We start from the raw sequence: 21,727 nt of genomic DNA on the forward strand, positions 1-21,727 counted from the left end.
TTCCCGGCGTCGATTGCTATGCATCGACCGCTAATACTGACAGGCTGGGAGTGGGAACGATTTCTCCCCGTTTTTGCAAATACACTAGAAACCGTTGTGCCTGTAAGTGAACATTTTTCTGCCCACCGGTTGTGCTTGGTTGCCTACGGTTATCGCTAAGAGATGTGAAACCACTCATGCTGAAGTGAGGCAGGGCCAGCGTTTTGACAGAAACAAAACCCATTCAGTGGAACGTATTTGCGCATTTCCTACTCAGCAAACCAACGGTTGAGTGTGTGGTCGTTGAAAAATAGACAAAACAGTAACAACCATTCAGCTGTGCATATGAGTGTGAATTAATTTAAATCCATTTTTTTATCCTTTAGTGGTCGCTTCACTCAGCAACAGGCGTGCGCTAGTTCTAATCGGTTTAAATGTTGTTTTGTCGCTATTCGTTTTGTGCCGCATCCAGCCGCATTGTGTGACAGGCTCACTAATTAACTACTGTCATTTCACTCGTTTTCGCCCGTTCACACCTTGGGCGGTGGCAGCAAGATAAAAAGAAACCACACAACAGACAACAGACATTGCTGTGACTGATTGCTTGGGTGACAGATTTCCCGAGCGCAGGCAGCAGATACACTACGGGAAGTCTACAGAAGCAAATACATCCGTCAGCTGGGAAACTCGCTCCCCAGGGCTAAAGGAAATATTGCCGGATGGATGGTACAAGTTTAAACTGCAAATACGAACATTGTTTCTTAGAACATGGTGAGTGATTGATGTTGCCAAGACGATGATTCAACGAGGCAGAGAGGTTTTGATCGTTCCTACCCGAAAGTATTAGTAAGTGTTGTATCGTCTTAGTTTGATTTCCGTTAAGTTTAAGGCGTTAGTTACATCACAAAAATAATATTTTAAATGTAAACGTTGAGATAGGATATTTGGATCATGTAATACATATTTTAATACCCGCTTAAGTAGTGCAAACAACCTTTCCAATTTTCAAATGAATTTCAAGAACAGCTGTCAATACATTATTTGATGCCAAATTTTGCAATTTATTTTACAGGAGATTTCGAAGATTTTTACAGATTATTTTATCAACTGGTGTGATCATCAAAAAAACAGGAGATATCTTACTCCTTCGTATTTCATGAACATAAATAAATTCGAACTGTCGTCAGCAGTTTTGACAAACTTACCTGTACAACGCGGCTGTCACTGTACGGTAGGGCGGACACCTGCAGGCTTACGCACAGCAACGCCATCACCGCCGTCCAGAGCCATAGGGTCGCCTTCATTTTGCTGCGAATACAAATGGACAAATGAAATGAAAGTGTGAAAATTAGCTCAGCCACCGTTCGTCTGGCAGTGAAATGGAGGGGAAGGGTGAAACCTTGGCCGAAATGGTATCCCTCATTGAATGGCCGAAAAATGAAAAGATTCAATTAAATATTTGGTATTCGAACGATACAAATATAGTCGGTGGAGTTAAATTACAAGAGAAACCTTTGCACCGTCCTTGGGTCCATGTTTTGGGGCGGGCGGTGGTGGTGGTGATGATGATGATTGCCACCTAATAAGCGACTGGTCAACAATAATCAACCTTCGATTGGAATGTATTTTTCATGCTTTTGATACTGGCGTTTGATTGGGTTGGGTGGAGTGTTATTGATATGCTATTAATATCGTTATGGGTGAGAAGTGCTTTCTGGCCCGAAAGCAAATAGAGAATTTCCAATGAATATTTTTTCTGCTGCTACAGATTATTCGGGAATAAAAGCAGTAAATATTGAAAATGATTATGAAATGTTAAATTATGCGGTTTGAAATTGTATTTGCAGATGAATTGATATTTCTCTATTTGCATTAAGCCCACACATCAGAACAACGCATGTCACAAACGTACATGTTTGTTCGATTAATAATTCAACCTCGGCCGGTGTAAAAGAAAGGCAAACAATTTCAATTTTCATGTTCACATGAGAACAATGTTGGGCTAAAACGGGTTGACGGTGCTCCATTCGCGCTACCCGGAAGCGGCCGTAATTTGCTTAATGTGATTTAAACGTTACCATACCAGGCGCAACGTACTATAATCGATATTGCTTTTGGCATTACTTTCTATTCCCTGTGTGCTGCTAGTGAGATCAAACTCACCAGACCTGATGGCACGGCGTGCACGGTTCAGGAAGTTGTGTCCAGAAGCTAAAGCAATCAATCAACACACGCACACGTACACGCACGGCTTCTAGCGCCATGATGATGGGCGCCTTCATTAAAATTGCATGTCACCATTTTTCAACTCAAACTGACCTTTACCGCGAAAGGGAAGGCAGAAAGGTGGATGTTAATCCTACCGAAAAGGTGAACCACGGTTGTATCATTATTCATTTCACTTTGGTAAAGGAAACAGCTACAATTATGAAAAACAATTTGAAAACACCAAATTTGTTTAGACGCATGTCGCACTAGCTCTTACGTTTTGTTGCTTTTATTCACTTACTTTACGGGATGTTTTTTTTTTTGGTACGAAACTAACACTAACTGACACTAAGCCACCAGAAGCAAAACACAAAGGGGTTAAAAGTTTACAACACACTAGCACTACCTGTGGATCTTCATCGTTGCCACTCGCCAACCAAACTAACCGACAGCAGTGCGGAAAACACCTTCTTTAAATACTGTGCCCAGGTGATAGCCCCGTTTGGTGAATTGTCCCCCCGTCTACCTTCACCGATAATTGAAGAAGGCTGTTGAGCTGAGGAGGGAATGGAGGTTTGCTTGCCTTTCGATGAATAATATTTGCGTGAGCTATAAACATCATGTGTCCCGCTGGGGAAGGAGAAAAACAGCACCAACGGAGCACAGCGTATGCCGCGCGAAGCACAGGTGTCTCCCATTCGAACGACTAGGCGGGGAAGAATGGATGTGTGTTGTATTTTTGGTACTTTCTCACCTCTTTTTATGGTGTTAAAAGTTGTGTCCTTACGGTTTCCTATGACAGGATATTTTTAGATTAATTGATATCTAAACTTTTACGGCCTAAATGCGACAGGTAAAGAAGTTGTTAGACTTAATCATTATATTCGTGGCCGGTGTGTTTCTGTATTTTAAGCTAAATTATATCTTTAAAAAATATAAAAAATATGAACCAGTTTCAAAATCATTTCAATTGAAATATTTTTACTGCAAGACTGTTGAGAGAGAATTTAATCATCAACAGTAAAGTATTATGATAGTATTTTACCAACATTTTAATCCTAATTGCCAATGAATGCTATGCGTACACTAAAATATCATCAAAAAGGTAGAAACGTTTCGGCAACCATCCAATAAACGAAACAAAAAATTTCGCCCAAAATTGTTCACGTAACAGATGGTTTATATTCAAAAGAATTAAAAGCATCCATACAAATGTGCGTTTTTTTTAACCAGTCCATGAAAGCTAGTGAAAGCCACCGTGACATAAGGTAAAGTTTTTAGTACACCACAAGACACTACACTAGACAGAAAATTAATATAAAATGTTAAGCAGCTTTGCGCCAACAAATGAGACTGGAATTGAAAAACAAAACCTAACCAAAGTAGTAGTATCGCCACCAGTACGATCACCATGAGTTTCCTTGTGCGTCAATGTTGGCACCGTTGGTTGGCATTATTTTGTCGCCCCCAACGACCCATGTTGCTGATCCCATTGATGGATCGATCCGGTGGACAACACGGACCAGCTGAGGTGTAAATTGCAAAAGTGTACACGCCGTCCAGTCTATATGCAGTCAGGCTGAGGAGCGAGGGTAGCTGAAAAAAGTTCGATACAATACCAAGCGGTGGTTCGATCGGTCGAGGATCCAGCACCACTGCACCAGATGTGTTTATCTCGTGTCGAAACTATTTTGATCTTTAGGTGCAAATTGATTTATTGATGGACTATTTCACAAGCCCTTTTTTGTTGCTTTTTTGTAATATCAAAGCAATTGCCTACATTATGTTCCATTTGCAATCAATGAGCATTACGGGTTCATGTTCTGTTCGACAGCAACATAACGCTAAGTAGACTAGCGTATGATAGTGGCATTATGTCGAACGATAGCAAAAAACCTTATTGACCTACACTACCATAATGTACAATTTAAGCTCAACGACAGTTGCATTGGTGCAATTTGCAGCTGCATGCACGGTGATGCGGATTTACGGTTTTTACAAAAGCTTGCTGACACCATTCTCTTACTGTGCTTTTCCCCGCTAAAATAGTCCTTGCATCAGTGTAGATTGAACCATAGCGATCAATAGTGAATCTGTGCTACACTGCCCTTCGGTATTCGATTTCCTTGGAAAAGTGGTAAAGTAATTTGGAAACTTATCCTTAAACGAAAAACAGTACAACCTATTTTCTCCACTGGCATCTTCAGCCAGGCGCTTTGTGGTAGAGAAAACTGTTCATTGCGTGTAGGTTTATTGGTTGCTACCATTTGGTGCACAAAACAAAACAAAAACTAAACAGACCCAGATAAGTTTCTTCTAGGTTAACCATTGGAAGTAATGCAGGGATCGGTTACGAAGAATTGGAAACTATTTTAGGTCACTCGGTGATGAAAATTGTTACCAAGCGGTTTCGGAAGGATACCACAGCGCAATTCAGTCTGGGTTTAGATGCATTTGAAAGCAGAATCAATACGCTTTACGCAGTTCGGAGTTGAGCACTCAGTGAGCAACATATTTATGCTATAGAGCAATTATGAAGATTTTTTCATTTTCTTTTCCTTTACATTATATGTCAACTCCCTTTAACATGATTTTTCGAATATTTCTAAAAAAATAGCTGAAATATACTGCTCATTTAAACATTGCTCATTCACCTTAATATTCTTTATTAAATCACTTTCGCTAGTCAATATCACAGGAATCAAATACAGTGGAAACTTATACCCATACTCCACTTACTCTTAATTGGTCGGAAATTGTTTCGCGACGGAAATAGTGCTTCCGGTGGCAATGTTTAGGATATTGAAATTACAAATTCGGTTCGCTACTATATCGATCATCAATTTGAGTCTTCTTTAATCCAATTCTGGGTAGCGATAAAGACGCCAAATAAAGTAGGAATCGTAGCGCTTCGGAAGTGTTCGTGTTCTACGAGAGAAACATGTTGCATCAGTCGGATAGTAATCGGTTTGTAAAAGTATTAAGACAAAAGTAACATTTTAAGTCTTAAAATAATTCGAAGAAAGATATTCTTAGATTCAGTAGTACGTCAACAGTTCCATGAACTAGCTTTGAATTATATTTTCTATACCGCTGTTCTGCTAAAAAAATTTCATGTGTTATTACAAAACATCAACAACTTTTCAACAGTTTTTTTTTCTATCAATTTTGCAACTGAATTCCTCGGCATGAGTAAAAAAAACACTGGCACGCCTTTGTAGACAAGCGAGAATGGGCGAACGTATGGAGCAACGACGACACTGCAAACGTCCTAAATTGCTCACTTCCGGAAGAGAAACAGTACCACACGGTAGCAAACATGATCGTTTCCATTCATAGTACGGTAACGGCGTGGTAAATGGACACGGGGGAAAACTACACCAGCGAACTTTGACTGCAAAATAGCATCAGAAAAAAAACAGAAACAAACATTGCCTCAACAACGATTCCTTCCAACCTCTTTCTGCTGGGAAAGTGCAATGTACGAGGGAAGGGGAAAGTAAAAATAAATTGTCATGATTATTGTGTTACTTATCGTAAACAATGCGGAGTAAAGTGATTCTCGAGCAAACGGGACCGTTCGCGAAGCTATTCTCGCCAAGGCTGGAGTAGGACGAAGTTTGTGTTCGCAAAAAGGGAAAATGCACGAGTGAAGTGCAGAGCAAGCTGGGCAAAGGGTGATGGAAAACGTATCCGTGTAAGCCAGTGTAGTTCGTTCTTGATTGGTCTCTTTTTGCCACCGACCAACAAACGACCTGTTGATATCGCTCGCTTCCCGTCATCGAGATGTAATAGTTGTGGCTCGTTAACTACACAAGGGACAAACGGTGACAACCACGCTGCTGTTTGTGCGTTGGCGATTGCATGTAAAAGCCATGGTAAGCAAGAGCTACTTCGGGAGATGAGGGAAAATTAATTTTCCTTGCGGCCGGTTTGACTCGTAACAAATTAGGCTTTGAGCTGCTGGTCCCTTCGCTTTTTCCACCGCTCCACGCGCGCAGTGCCACGCGGTCTAAATAAACAATCGTTTTATCATCTCGCCGTGGAAAAATTCATGCTGCTCCGGATTCCTTCAGCCAGCTGACGGTGTGAATTCAAAGTACGATTAACTACCGTTTGGTTTACCATTTACCAGCAACCGAGCGCCATAATTTATACAATGCGGCACCCACGAATCTGCCCACAGCCGAACAGGATTCCGCCCGGAACCGTCACGCTGGTTGCTGTTGCTCCGGACGTCTCGGAGATAGAAAAGATTAATTCATTCGGTATCGGTGAGCCCGCGCTGGATGGACGAAAGAATTTGGGCCGGTGTCTTCGGTGTCTCGTGCCGCAGGACAATCTACTGGTGGATTACTTTCGACCACTGTCTGCGTTTGTGGTGCTATTGATTTTTGCTCTATCATTTACAGACAGGGTAATTCGTACAGCTTCACTAAATGGAGCTTAGCAGGGTAATGAATATTCAATGGGGGTGATATAATACGACCGAGGGACAAGGAAGTATACTCTACCAAGGATGTTTTGTACATGGAACATCGTTTGTGAAGTGAAAATTAAAATCGTTTCAAGCAAACAATGGCTCGCAAACATCGCTTGTAACCGTCCCAAAAGTCCGAAAGTTGAACATGGAGTAAAAATATTAAATTTCATTGCAAGCAAAGGTATAAGCAAAATATCAAGCAAACCAAAAAAAAAAAAACACACAGCTGCGGCTTTATTGATAATTAATGAGGATTTGCGAAGCCTTTACTTCCCTGTTTTTGCACCGAACAAATGCGTCGGTGATCTGGTCGGATTTGGTCGGATTAATTGGTGTGTATAAAGCGATTCTTGGATTGTGGTAATGAGTCAACGCTGCCAGGAACAGATTTGGTGGTTTACTACGTGGGGTGTTTGGTGTAATTACTTTAACTTGTTCGAGCAACAGGGATTTAGTTAGATTTACAATATAATCTGAATTTAAAAATTGCTTCTAATTATTACATTAAAAATTATACGGTAATGATGTAGAGGGAAAAAAATTGTTTAAAGTAATAGTAAAAGAAGATTCATCGTCGTGATGGATTAAAAAATACTGAAAACACGAAAAATAGACTAAACTTATGCCCAAAATCGGTGAGGCATTCTTTACAATACATATTTAGTACATTGAAACACAGAAAGGTGCACAATTTATTGATTTTCTACTGCCAACCCATGTCAATTTGAAGTGGAAGTACAAAGTTTTGAAACCGATAATGACCCAACAAATAATTGAAAATACCCCGATGCAGCTATACGTAAATCCTATAAGTATTCATTGCAAATAGCACGGAGCAGTTGCGTCGGAACATTTTAAGAACGAATGTTGCTTTACATCAGGGGTATAAAATATACAAATAAATATTCGTTTAGTTAGCAGATAGATTTCAAGAAGAATATACAGAATAAACAGAAAGTGAAACATTTAGCAAATTTGGTTCACACATTTGTTACCTTTATTTTTAAAACAAGGAATTACCTCCTTAGACGATCTCTTACTGTTGTTTAATAATAAAAAAAAATATTGTTTGTCTTTGTATATAACAATATTTATTGGTTAAATTTTACTAATATGATACCACAAAATATTCTACTACTGCTTTCTATATGATAAGGTGTACATTTTAAGAATAATTTCATTGTTAAGCTTTATTATACTATCTATATACACTCTTACCTACGATTGTACCTACTTCTCGCGGTACTCATCTCAGCTCTTCGATCCAATAAATCGTAAAACCAATTACAGCCAGCCATTTCAATGCAAAGCAATGGTACGCCAAAGGCACAACCAATTCAATGTACGGGCACGCGAACGCAGCAATCTCCATCTCGAACTCGAGCCGATTGAAGAAGACGGTACCGGAGCTTTGGTGGAAGACCAACGGTTGCGTGAAGCTCGCGCTTGACGCAATTCAATTACAAACAATCATTGCGAAAGGAATGATTCCACGCACAGTCCAGTGAAGAATGCGGGCAGTTGAATGTGTTCCTAGCGTGGTATTATTTCTGCTCATCCCGCAGTCTCAAATACCAAGGGGAAATTCCTTTCCACCCAGAGTTAGAGTCTTACAAGCGGAATGTTCCCCGTCGAATGGGCAATCTAATTCTAGGAGCTGTTCCACGTGAGAAGCTTTAAAAATGTATGGATCAGGGTAATTCTTGCTAATAAAGCTATCTGCTTCGTAACAAGCATCGCTTCATGGCTGGGAGCCAAATTTGCTGCAAGAAAAAAGTGGTTGCTATCGTTCCCAGTCAGAAGAGAAAAAAAAGTATGATTGAATAAAAACTAAATCTGTATTTATAAGCATTTAATGAGCACGAATCATTCGATGCTTCGCCATATTCTGTTCGTTCAAAGAAAAAAAACAAACGCGAAAGATGTTCACTTACACTCAAATGCTTATGCTGTGCCGATTTTTCGACCCAGTGAACATTTCGCGAACGTTGACAATTCGGATTACACGCGGCGACGATATTCGAGGAAAAAAATGGCAAAACTCAATAAAACCAGCGGGCGGTAAAAATTCGAATGCGCATTTCGTCTGTTTGCAGACAATTAGTAAACATGGTCCAGGAAACGGAAGGAAAAGGAGGAAACAATTGGCAACAATCGAATCGGTTTCCAAAGCGATTCCGCACCGTATACGCGGTATGCCAAATGCGCACTGGCAGAGCCCCGGGTTGCGTGTCAAAAAGGCAGCCTCAAGCGGGTGGCATGTTCGGCCTGTTCGTTTCCCACAGGAATCGGCAAAGTTGTTTACCTTTTCTAAGGGTGGAAGCGGGAAAGAGGAAGCGACTTTTCGTTTGCCCAAACTGCTAAGAGCTTGTTGACAGTTGGCTGTAAATGAAATTAATCAGTTTTAATCTCTTTGATGATGGTTGGCGTAATGGCGCTGATGAGCGCTGGGATGAGGAAAACCATCCGTTACCCTTTTTTCCATTTTTTGAGGGGGTAAATGAGACTTGACTTTGTAGTCGTTACCGGTGGGTTGGTGTCCCACGTTTCGATAGGTGGTAGGGAACAAGGGGGTAATATCAACGCATTAAAGAATATGAACATTTGGCCAGAAGTTTGAGAGGGTGTTTTATTCACTTGCTTGGTTTCCTCGCCTTGATGAAGATTTGTGCTTCACTGGATGATAGTAAAGGATGTGTTAATGAATTCATTACCAAATATTGTTTCGGTAAGTTTTATTTTCAAAAGATAGGAAATGACTTTTCAGAGCTACTGAAGTGGTGCTTGAGATACGAAGGTTGAACAAACTATGCATAAGAAAAATTGAATGTAACTTTATGTCTCTTTGATGTCTAGGTGTATGTGCTCAGCATTATTGTTAACGCACTTATTGAATAATCAATGTGTTGATTTTGTGTAATGCATTTCCCTTCTGCTGCCCATTTCCTAAGTGCTTTTAGCTCGAGAGAGCGTTAACCACAGCGTTCACCCACAGATGGCCCTGTTTAGATGGTTTCCGAAACTCGTACGATAGTGCGTTTACGATCTTTCGGGGCAATATCACGCGTGGCGTACCAGATAACTCCGCGTCCGCGTCCAGCAAAACACGCTCGATAAGCGTTTATGTCATCGTTATGGAACGCGTTCGACATGTATGTGCCCGTGGAATAGAAAATAAACCAAACGAAAACAATTCACGTGACAATCCAGGGCAATTCCCGCGATCCTTCCTTCACAGACACACGCGCTCCCACACAACCATTGCAGCCGCCTTATCGGTGGTTTTTATTAATTAGATCATAGGCAATCGTGCGCACTTTGCCGCGTGGTTGACAGTTGGTCATTAAGGCGTTAACGGAACTTTGCCGAAAATAGCACCAAGAGTGAATACTGTTCGATAAATCATAATCGCCCACGGAGGAGCCCAGACAGCGCCAGTGGAGGATACGGACCTGCTTATCAGCCTGCCAGCGAGAGTGTGGGTTGCGTGGCGTAGTATGTGGTTTCGGAAAGACTGGCGTTTTTCGGATCGGATTGTCTGGTTTTATCGCTAGATTATGGTATTTAGATTTGTTTTTAAATCCTCGCACACATGGCTTAATGCAAACAGTTACTGGTGGCAGATTAAAAATGTTCAATTTCGTTCGATACAGTAACAATAATTCGACTGTAAATCATTTTATTGCTGTGTAATCCGTGTGTTCTTAGTATCGTTGGGAGGTTTACCTTTTTCCACAGTAAAATCAGCTTATAATTAGATTTATAATTGAATTTAAATGAAAGAAAGCTAATGTAAAAGTCTATGCTGTATACAAGCACGTTATTTGGCGTGTTACGCTATCTCTGTTCTGTTTATTTCAACAGTTCATGCACATCGAGCAATCGAGTTGATATACATTAATGCTCATGCTAATTTTATCCATTTAAACGAAGTCAAATAAAAATAGGCAAATCACGCTGTTGGATTGTTTATAATTTTGCCTAATAAAATTAAATTGCCTGTTACTATGATATTGATCAGTCTAATCTCGTATTCCAAACATAGGTTCAACTGAGGTGCGAAATGCGTTGTGAATTAATCCCACGAAAATCCAACGACTCTCACATTCCTTAAATGCGTTATAATTATGAAAAAGCAAGATTCAAGATTTTCGTTTTGTTCGTTTTTTAGATCTATTTGATCTATTTATCTATCGTCTATCTTTATAGATACTTTGAGGAAACAAATTATTGGCATGCACAAACCTGTTTATTTATCCACAAACAATTGGCATTTGGAGAGTAGCTTAGAAATGAATAAATATATAAATTTTCGACATTCGACGAATATAACGCTGCTAACGTCCACACCACGTTACATTCACACAACCCAAACCACCATCATCTGGTCGATTATTAGATCATACCGCGACCAAAAAGCGGAACGCAAACAGCAAACAGAGATGTTGGACGCGGTATTTCCAATAAATCCGAAAACTTCCCTCGCATTTGCAGTAAACAAAAAGGAGAGCCAATGAGAAATGCAAAGAATAGGACAAGAAACGCAGTCTCCAGAAAGCTGATTTATTTACACCATCCAGCTGTATCGCGTTCCTGGAATTGATGAAAATCGTGGCGAAAGAATTAAGCACAGTTTAGCGTGCATGAACGAGCCGGAACGGTCCAATTCACATCGCAGCGACCGAGAAGTGGCCGTACAAGCGGGCGGTAGCTCAAGTTTATCTCGCTCCGATCGGTAAAGTGGTTGGGATGAGATGTTCCCTGCGGGAAGTGTGCCTTTGCCGCCACAATCTCAATCGACCGGAGACAGACACAACGATTCGGAACGCTAAACCGCATCCCGGATGTTAATTTTGCCTTCGGTTACGAGCTTACGAGGGAGGAATGGGGATGTGTTTTTGGTTTGCGTAAGCGGCAACTTGTTGGAATGTGTCAGCGGTATAGAATCTTCTAGCACTTACTGTCATATTTCTGTGGTGAAGGTACAGCTCTTTGTTGCACGAGAAAGTTGTACGGGCGAAAGTCTATGCACAGTTGTGTATTTCAGAAGAAAAGCCTTTTCTTTGACCGCCTAATCGGGTTTGATTGCGTTGAGTTGGCTCGTGGTGGAGCCTTAAATTATAATTGGTTTGCCCAATGGCCAATGTCCGGACGACCTCTCTTACTTAGCACTAATTGAAAGCTTCGACAAAACGGAAAAGTCCAAAGTCCCACGCTTGGTGGGTGATTTGCATTCCCAACCGTTTCCACAAGTGGTCACCCAATTTACTGCCTGGAAACGACATTTCGCGCCGTAATCCTCTTGCAAGGCTTTCATTATTTTGTCCGCATGCAAATAATGGACAATGGGCTTATTACTACCAATTTAACAACGTATATGATGCCTCACTGCCTCCTTACAAAACGAGCCCATTCAGCCGTAAGGCAGAAGCGGCAGTAACGATCTGTCTAGCGCCAAACTTTACTTCCCACACACGGCTTCCCATACGCTGCACGAGTTGTATTCGCGAATTGTCACGGCTTTACACACGTACTTATCATACTAACCGGTTGGAGCGATACATGTTGGCAGGCAACGAATTTAACTGCCTGAGCCGAAGCCAGCAATGTTTTGCTTATTATATGTGGCATTACCTCGAACCCGTCTAAGCCATGCGCAAACCTTTCGGGAAAGTGAAAGCACTCAACACGGCCGCCGTTGCTGAACGTCCAAACAAACACGCACGCACACAATAAAGCGATTTGCTTAGGGAAGGGTTTTGTAGCGGCAGCGGGCAGGGACAAACAGGGAGAAGCAGGCAGTCTGAGGTTGAAGTCACATAATTATGTATAATTCCTTGCCGCTCAAGCACGTCATCGTCCCGCTGAGCAGTCAGTTGGGGCGATATTGATTGAATGGTTTTTAGCACAAAAGGGAGCATGTTTCAGACAAAAGTGTGTCACCATTAGTACCGGGGGTGCTTACTTCTAATAGCGATGCTAGGAAGGCGCTACTGGAATGGGAAGCTGGATTCATTCATGCATGTGTGGCACACACCATCGAAGGCGACAGACCGCAACATGACGGAATCATTAGAAATGAGAAAGAAAAGCATTAGGAGGATTAGAGCGAGTGTTCGGATGACATTTATATGTTCTGAAGAATGAACTACTTCAACTTTATGAACAATAGGACGGTTTCAAACCTTTGTAAATGTTGGGAAGGGAATGCTAGTAATTATCTCATTATATATTCTTAACCTATTCATTACACAATGTTTCACTAGCGCTCGAAGTAAGCCAAATACTGTCCACGAGCTTGCGAACTAATCCCTTGCGTAATTATATAAAATATTCCACGAATGCACATGGGAGTGAATACAATTGAAATGTACCTTCATTTGTACTCTTTCCACTACACACATCCTTTAATGTAAGGGTACCACCCATATAGAAGAAAATGCAATGTTTATCTACAACATCCTATCAGGATGATCTTTTTGTTCGCATTTAATCTAACGATCCCGCATTCACTTTAACTCCTGCATTCTTCATTTCAGTTGGATGCGCACATTACAGACCAGGTGCATCATACCCACTGCTCTAGCCTCTCTGTTTAATTACTTAGCACAGCCATGAGGCTTCACGGTCAACGCTGGGGGAGTTGTAACGTGCTTTAAGTCGAACGGCACTTATTGACGACAGGATTGAGTGGGAGTTGCATCAGCTTTAAGGTACTGATTGTACGTTAGCTGGTTCTAAACATTGAGTAGCAAATCTGAAAAAGAATTGTGTAATTTTCAGATGAATATTTCAACAAACACCGTACATTGTTTTAAAACATTTTGATTTGTAGTACTTACGGGGGTTTGTTTGAGGTAGTTAGTTACATTTAAAGCTGATTCTTTTTCCTACAGCTTACGGTTCTTTTTAACACAATTTAAAATTCCCACACATCATAAATTTCTTTTACACCTCATAAAACATGTAACCAATAAAGAAACAATAACTGTTAAAACTTTGCCACGGAGCAATAAACAGTAAAACATGCACATAATGTACTAAGGATGGGAAAAATGTGTTGGAAAATACCTCCTTGATATGACAACTCCTGCCACAACTCCAACACGTGCTTTGTCTGTTACCCGTACCAGCCCATCCCATCCCGCACAATGCACGTGCGAAAGTTTACAAAATATTACAATTCAATCAATTTTGCTTCCCCACCGAGAGAATAGACAGCCGGTGAAACCGGTTGCACACCGGAACGGCACATCCGACTCAATAACCTCCCGCCGGGCCGAACCTGCAGCGTAACAGGATAACATAAATGTTTAAAAATCAAAACACTAGAACAAACGCGAACACCGTCAGCGTGTGAACACGCCAACCTGCTGCCGCTGTGAAAATGAAGTCTCCGGGCGGTGATAAAAATATAGAATTGTGTAAAAATACGGCAAAACAAAGACGTCCTAAAAGCAATTCACGGAACCATGCAGAACCGTCCTGGGTTGTGGAAATATCCTGCAGGATGTCTGGCTGTTCGTTCCATTCACGATGCAGCGTCTTCGCCTTTTCTGCCGAAGATGCACTGGCTTTATTCATTGCTTGGTAAGCAACGATACGGAAAGATCGGGCAAAAACTTCCCTGGCAAGTAGAGAGTTCCAGTGAATGAGCTTATTGGATCTGCAGGGCAAATCGTGTGCAACAGTTGTGTTGGCAAGAGTCTTTGTAGGTGGGTGTGTGTGTGTGTGTGTGTGTGTGTGGGAGCAATCCTTCTAGAGCTGTTACAAGGGGTACGGTGTGAAACAATCCTTCTCGTCCTATCGGCACGTCAGCGAAGAGGTCAATGATGGAGAAAAGACGCATTTCAAAGCGATACAAAGTGGTAAGGTTAATAAAGCTTAGTTAGGTGGGATTTTTCTCGGGTTAAATGCCTTTTTCTCCAAAAGGCCTCCCACCGGACGGCTGAGGAAGCGACGACGCAGAAAACTACTCATCTTGAGCAGACAACCGGTACCGGAATGCGATCCTGGGGCTGGGTGGTCGCGCACAGCCGTGAGCCGCATTTTATCATCGGCTTCACCGTCCACTGGTCAGACGAGCTGTTCTGTCGTAATCTTGAGCTTAGCACGATACTTGGAAGATGCCCGTACTGGTCGAGGCTGTGCGAGGCGCCGGAAATAAGGCACACACACAGGAGATAAATAATAATAACAACTTTATCTGGTCGTTTCGGCACGAAGCAAGCACCTAGCACTACAGTGGACGTGCGATTTTGCTCACGCTCCCCGACCCGTGTGGTTCAACGGTTGGGGCGACTTCTTGACTGTTTGGAACGGTCAACCGTGCACCAAGAAGTCGGTGGCTCGTCGGTGTGAAGGTGAACCGGAAAATTTGATTAATCTACTGCTCGCCGGGCGGGTTCCGGACAGCCGGGAAGCAGCTTATACCGCTGTGACTTACGCAAAAGTTCTATTTTAATCCCCACTCACCTCAACACTGCTGGAAAGTGGAAAGCCGGGAAATGCTTTAAGCAAGCCCGAACTGTGCTGCTGCTGCTTCAACAATATTCCAACCACTTTGGTGCAAGCTGTTGTTTTTGTGCGATCTGTTGTTGTGTGATCTTAAATTTCCTCGAATTTTTGAATCGCACAACGAACGTCTCGTTTGAAGTTGCTCCCGACCGCAAGCAGTAACTGACTGTTAACCATAATTCAATTACACCTCCCGAAAAGAAACAAAAACCACCTGCCTCGGTTAGCCACACAAGCAGCAACCGCAGCTACGGTGCCGCGGTGGTGATGGCCACTTTGCCTGCCCTTCGTCCATTTGCAGCGGCGGGGGCAATTTTCCGTCGGCTGAACGAGAAGCGAATTAAATGGCACAATCGGAGATGCCGATCTACTTTGCGCGATTATCTTCCCGGTTTCGTTTTGGGGAGGGTGAGTATTGCGAATGAAAAAAAAAATAGAAAATGGCTGAAAACCAGCATACTAGCGAATGAGGGGAGAGTAGGAAATTTAAACAGAAATTGTTATAAGGGAAGAGAAATTCGCATACTAATGGTATCTGTGTTACTGGCCACGGGTACCTCGTTTGCATTTGACAATATCGGATTAATGTTAAATTCGTTACGGCTCGCAAGACATCCAGGGCAAAACACACCGTTGCTTAACAGTCCGGTAACGGTCACTTGTTGCTGTAAGTGTAGTTGCTGTACCCAATGTTGCTGTACTTTACAAGTGAATGGGGATTTTATTTTGTAAAAGACGAAGTCCTTTATGAACGTGAATAGACATGTGTGTAGAGATAAGAAAATAATAGGATTCTTAATGCACTCTAATGGGATATAAAAAAAGGTTTATGAAAGAATGGAAATTATAATTTCAGCATATGAAGGAACGATGCATGAAAGTATGGCTACCGTTTAATATAAAATCCAACAATTTATACGCCTAAAGGTATGCAAATAGTGCACCATATCATGTGAACCTTCATGTGAAGAGCCAAATAGAAATAATCATAATAATCATAAATTGTTTTTCTGATGTAATTGGTACAGTAATAAAATATGCTAAAATAAAGTAATATATAATCTCAATGCTGCTCTTCTTTAAAACCCTACTCGTGATAATTGAAAATTATAGCAAATATACAAAACACTAGGCTTCTCCATCGATGCATGTTAATCCAAGCCATGCGCCTCCATTAGATAGTTTCAAAAACTGCAATAGCTTATCTTTTTTTTCAACCAATTTTTGTTGGAATATAAAAATTTGTCATGACCCTTAATAGTTTTACGTGATTTTAAAATCAATATTCAACAGAAAAATAGCCCCAGATTAATCGTCGGTGATGATTTCGGCAAGCGTCCAACTATTCATTTCAAAGATGTAGCATACTTGTGGAATGCAATTTTCCCTCTTCCAAGTGTAGACTTTATGCGACTGTTGAGTCCATATTCCGGTAAAGTTTTCCTCCAACTAAAATGGGAAAAATATTCGCGTACCATTTCTAAGGGGCAGTGCATGCTAACTTTACGGTGGTATACGAAGTGCAGATGCTTTTTAATAATGTTCTGATTCTTTCCCTGTCACGAGGCTTCGAAAGGTGCATCGACAATGTCCGTGAGAATTTAACCCCTTTTTTAACTTGCTGTTTTCCTTCTCACAGTTGCATAGTTGTTTTCGCTTTTGCATTCATTTCCTCCTAGTAATTCACCAAGGCTACTATTCCGCCAAGGTTATGAGTTCAGCGACAAGGAGATATATGCCAGCGTAAAGAGCCACGCTACAGAACCCTTTATTTTATCGTTTTTGATCTTTTTAAAACGTTGCTTTAGTGGCATTCAGATTAGGGTTGGTTTTTTTTCTGCAGTCAGTACCGTTTGTTTGTAGGTAGATAAGCTGCTCAGTCTTTTTTGTGGGAAGGATGGTGGCTACTCCAGCATTTGGTAGGCGTACGTTTCAATTTAAGGTCGTATTTTAATGCAAGTTCAAACCATTAATGAAATATCTGTAGAAACGAAGAGCTTTCGCGAATTAAATATATTCGAAAGAAATACGACTCTAAATACTCAATGAAAAATGATGGAATACATTAACTCATCAAATGTATTGAATCAATAAAGCATTAAAACTTCAAATTATGTTGCTCATCAAAGGCAAATAGTTTGATAGTTTAATTAAAAAAAAATATACACCCATCAAATATCGAATTCATATCGATAGCAATGTAAATCATTCATGATTCCCCGTTGAACGTTTTCTACGAAATACTTAGGAATCTATTAACGTTCGAGCGCATCATCGATTGATCTTAAAATATCCACTTCAAACGTGCGAAAGCCTTCCGTTGCAGCCAAAGACGTAGGACGTTAATCGAAGCGTCAACGAGAAACGGGTGAGCAGAAGCTGCCCACTGCTTCATCCAACCGATTGACCGATTAGAAACTCCCGATTGGACGGTCTTCGATGAAACAGAAACGGAAAAAACGAAACGAAACAAACCAACGAAAACCCGATTATACGCCTCTACCTATGCAAATGGACCATTTTCTTGGTGACCTTTTCTCACGGTTCACCGAAGAAGCGATCCATTACCCGAAAATTTACCAACCGTGCTTGTGCGTGTGCACGGACACCTGCACGACCCTCGGTTTAACTCTTTAACAGTCTGCTGGCGGCGACGCAAATTCGCTAACGAACCATTTTAGGGTAAGTGTCACATTTTCAGACCCAACATCCCACTCCCCCAGCAGGGCAGGGCACTTTAGCAGTGCGGGACAGGAGCGGGAAATTGAATTGCCGACCAGCTTACGGCAGCAAACTTGTTTACACCGCTGTTGGGATGAAGCCGTGCGGCTGTCGTAACGCTGTAGCGAGCTTCCGCGAAACCATTACCCATCCGGTGCTCCGAGTAGAGCGATTTTCAGCCATCAAGACAGCCCAACATCCCGCAGGAGGTACTCTAGTGTTCGGAAGTATCCAAAGCTTTGGTGTGCTGATTGTGACACCGACGATTAAACTGCCCGGCGGGACCGATTCATTAAACTTTATCGCTGGCTCTAAACTATCTGCCACCACTATCTTTCCGCGTAGCGAGTTTATTGGCAAAAATGTTCGATAATTTTCAAGGCGGGCACTCGAGTGGAAACGATCGACACCGTGAAGCTAGTACTTTGCATATTTTACACACTTTCTTTTCTTCCCTCGCGGAATTAGTACAAGCCAGGAAATCAATCAAAAGCGTTGATTTATGGCAGGCCTCAGGGAAGGGGGGAGGGGGAATCCCCAAATTTAAGTCCTTTCCGCAGGGCGCCAAGGTAGAGGATATTGAAATCGATTTTCATAATCATCTCGCCGCTCGAAACTTTCACCCCCATCGAGTCTAATCGAGCCAAACACGGGCCGGACAGAGCGGGCATTTGCGTCAGTCCAGCACGGAAGCCAACGGGGATGGTGGACACCAATGTGGGCTACCGGTTTGGAGTGGTGAAGTTTTATGCTTCTGTCAGGCCGCAGGCCGGCTAACGCGCAGGGGCGCCAATTTATAAATAAATCTCGAACAGACTCAATCGGGATGCAAGTTGCGTACTGAACGACACCGTGGTGGGCATTAGGGCGGATGCTTCCGACGGAAGATGTCACAGTTGAGAGGAGGATGGTGTTGTTGTTGTTGTTGTTGTTTTTGATAGCTTGATGCAAAAGTATGTATCTTTAATCGTTTAGCATTAGGGAAAAGGAAGGACCAAGATAAACAAAGAAGGCTCAAAAGATTTTCTTCCTCGTAAGGTTTCCCTTTGAAAGTCAGTTTTAGATGATCTAACCAAGTTGTAGAATGAACAATAAAGGAACAGATTGGTGGAAAAATAAATAAAATAAAACTATCTCTCGTATGTCTGAGATCCTTATCAATCCAGAAAAATTGTTTGCTAAAAAAAGTGATTCCTCCTTGACTTGTCAACCTGTATATTTGTGAAAGAAAATATTTCAGTTGACGACAATCTGTCGTGAAGTGAAACGTTTAACATGAGCATTTTAAATAATTGTTCATTTTTTTAACCATACGCCGCAACATTTGTTATCTTGTTCTCGGTCTTAACCCTAAGGCAGGAGTGTCCGATAAAGCTTTACGGCAACTTGTCTTCTTAATTTGGGCTTATCTCCTCACTTTGATCCTTGTGGATGGTCCAAAAGGACTTCAGAGACAGGGTCTTCTAGTTACTTGCGTAAAACATAGCTTGCCCACCGGAACCCGGGATGTAAGCTGCTCACGCTGTTGTGACGGCTGCTCCAACCGAGTTTCTCAAAACTTTCATAACACTTTTTTTGAATTTCTCATAAGAACAGCCTAGTTGGCCGCATCAATATGTTTTATTGTAAACATAAATTTATGGGTTTTCAAAAATAATACAATAAATAGATTAAATGGTATTTTTATATTTTTTGGCGTAATAGTACTAATTTAAGAAACAATATTGAATGCTTGGACATCAGCACTGGGATTTATGTAATATTATTTGATTTATATATGTTGTCGTATTTTCAAGTAATTTTCACATACTTTCCCTATGTCTATATTCGAAGGACTCAAGATATAAACGAACGTTGAACCACGCTCACTCACACCACTTGTTCTGATACCTTTTATTGATTGCATATTATTCGTATCATATGTGTTCGATTATTGATTAGAATATAAATCGTAATTGGTAAGAATTTAACTCAAATAGTCTGAAGTAGATCACAACATACTTTGGATATTTGGATTGACTACATGACTGATAAATAAGGAATGGAAACTTCGGCTACGAAATATAATTAATACTGATTACGATTATTAAGGACAATTGCAAATTACGACTCACGCCAATGAAAGTGTTCACTGTCCATAGCAAAAGTTCTCAGAGAATTTTGTCAGATGTGTTCACCACTTCACCCAAAACCCATCGATCTCGCCGTTCGTGTCTTTGAGACAAAATGGACGAAAAATTTAAAACGCATTTAAAACACATTCTCAACATGGACAGGACTACATGAAATTAAAAAAAAAATCATCACACTTTCCGCACGCGCGGGTGATAATGTTTTGCACTCGTTGTGAAGAAAAAAAAACCCTCGACAAGGTAACACCAGTAATTGCCGGTATCGTAAATTAATTTATCGCCAAAATATTCGTTTTATACATAAAAAACACTCCCCAAGTAAAAAAATCCATATTTTGTAGCCTGATTACCGCACGTTTGCGGTTGACAACACCGCCGGCAGCACACGGTCAACGCTCACAAGGTCAATCGGTGGACCTGCCACACGGTTCACGGCTTCATTTGGCACGCCGTTCAGCGTTTGGGGTTCGTGCACGTTCCGACCTTAACTAAACACACAGGTCGATAGAAGCTCCGAAGGGAGCTGCCGGCTTGAGCAAATCAAATTCCAACCGGACGCACCTGCCCGACCTGCCGCAGCACGGAAATGCCACCGGGGGACCGTGACCGGGCAGTATGTGAGCTTTCGAAATCTGCTATCTGCGAAGTATCTCAACGTGCCAACCGTTGCCACTGCCGGAAGGTTGCTCGCAGCTATTTCGGACACACAACCCCACCGTGTCTAAGATGCCTCACATACCGGACGTGCCGGACGGGACGGTCTTTTCACCGAAAGCGATCTTTCACTCCGCGGCAATGCTTTGACGTAAAACTATTCTCACGCATACTTTCCACTACTTCCCAGTTTTGGGTGGTCAAGATTTTTAAGGGGAAACCGTTTGAACGCCTAAAAAATGTTTCCAAATTTCCCTATCGAATAGGAAAAATCCCTTCAGGTTTTTCGTGCCAGGGAGCTTTTTTTATTTTGCTCACCATTATTTCATGTCGAAACACGCGGGAAAAAGTTTCCCAAAATTAGCTACCCTGCACTCGCACATATACATTCCTTGGTGGTTTTACGTTACACTTTCTATCACACTTGCCTTTATCGACTTTGCCCGCGTGACTGGAGGAGAGCTCACATTTAAGTGGCATTAATTTGTGGCATACTTTACCGTAAAATCCGCCCAACCTCCGACACGAGGCACACGCTTTTATTGTTTTACAGGTCAAACATTCCGATGAGGCATGGTGAATTAAAAAAAAAAAACAGGAATCGCCACTGGCTGGATTCACTCTTCGGGCATCCAGAAAGCACCAAATTGCTGGTTACGATTGGAATGTTTTATTAGCTAGGCGCCAATTTACCGAAGGGCCGAGTGAGTTTGGTTAGTGGAACATATTTGCCCAAAAGAATGTAAATATGCACCCGATCAGGCTTTCCGATGGGTTTGCTTTTTGTGTTTTTTTTTTCTCATTCTCCCTATTTAACATTGCTTTTTGGTAAAATTTCCCCAAGTATGTATGAACTAAAAGTTTTCGCTTTTACAGTACAAATTCATCCGAAGCAACGAAGAAGGATGGGGAAATTTATAACGACTTGTTCGGGTTTGGTGTGTTTGAGTGTGAACTAAAGCTTTTCAAAGTCGGTTTGAAGTTTAAACGGAGAGTTTTGACTTTTGGTACCGTTGTTTCGTAAGCTAAGAAT

General features: G+C 41.6%; 1 protein-coding gene across 5 annotated transcripts in view; it reads right to left on the minus strand.

The window, feature by feature from the left end:
• Window positions 1-21,727, minus strand: part of LOC121588780 — a 34,734-nt gene that overhangs the window by 11,288 nt on the left and 1,719 nt on the right. For 3 of the 5 annotated variants that reach the window (XM_041907108.1, XM_041907109.1, XM_041907111.1), the window contains exon 3: window positions 1,185-1,287. In XM_041907108.1, coding sequence (XP_041763042.1) covers window positions 1,185-1,283 — 99 coding nt within the window. In that variant the 5' untranslated portion in view covers window positions 1,284-1,287. Of the gene's footprint in view, window positions 1-1,184; window positions 1,288-2,488; window positions 2,673-21,727 lie in introns of those variants that run through there. The other 2 variants (XM_041907107.1, XM_041907112.1) reach the window with 2 other exon arrangements.

Source organism: Anopheles merus, chromosome 2R (assembly GCF_017562075.2).
Source record: "Anopheles merus strain MAF chromosome 2R, AmerM5.1, whole genome shotgun sequence".
NCBI lineage: Eukaryota > Metazoa > Arthropoda > Insecta > Diptera > Culicidae > Anopheles > Anopheles merus.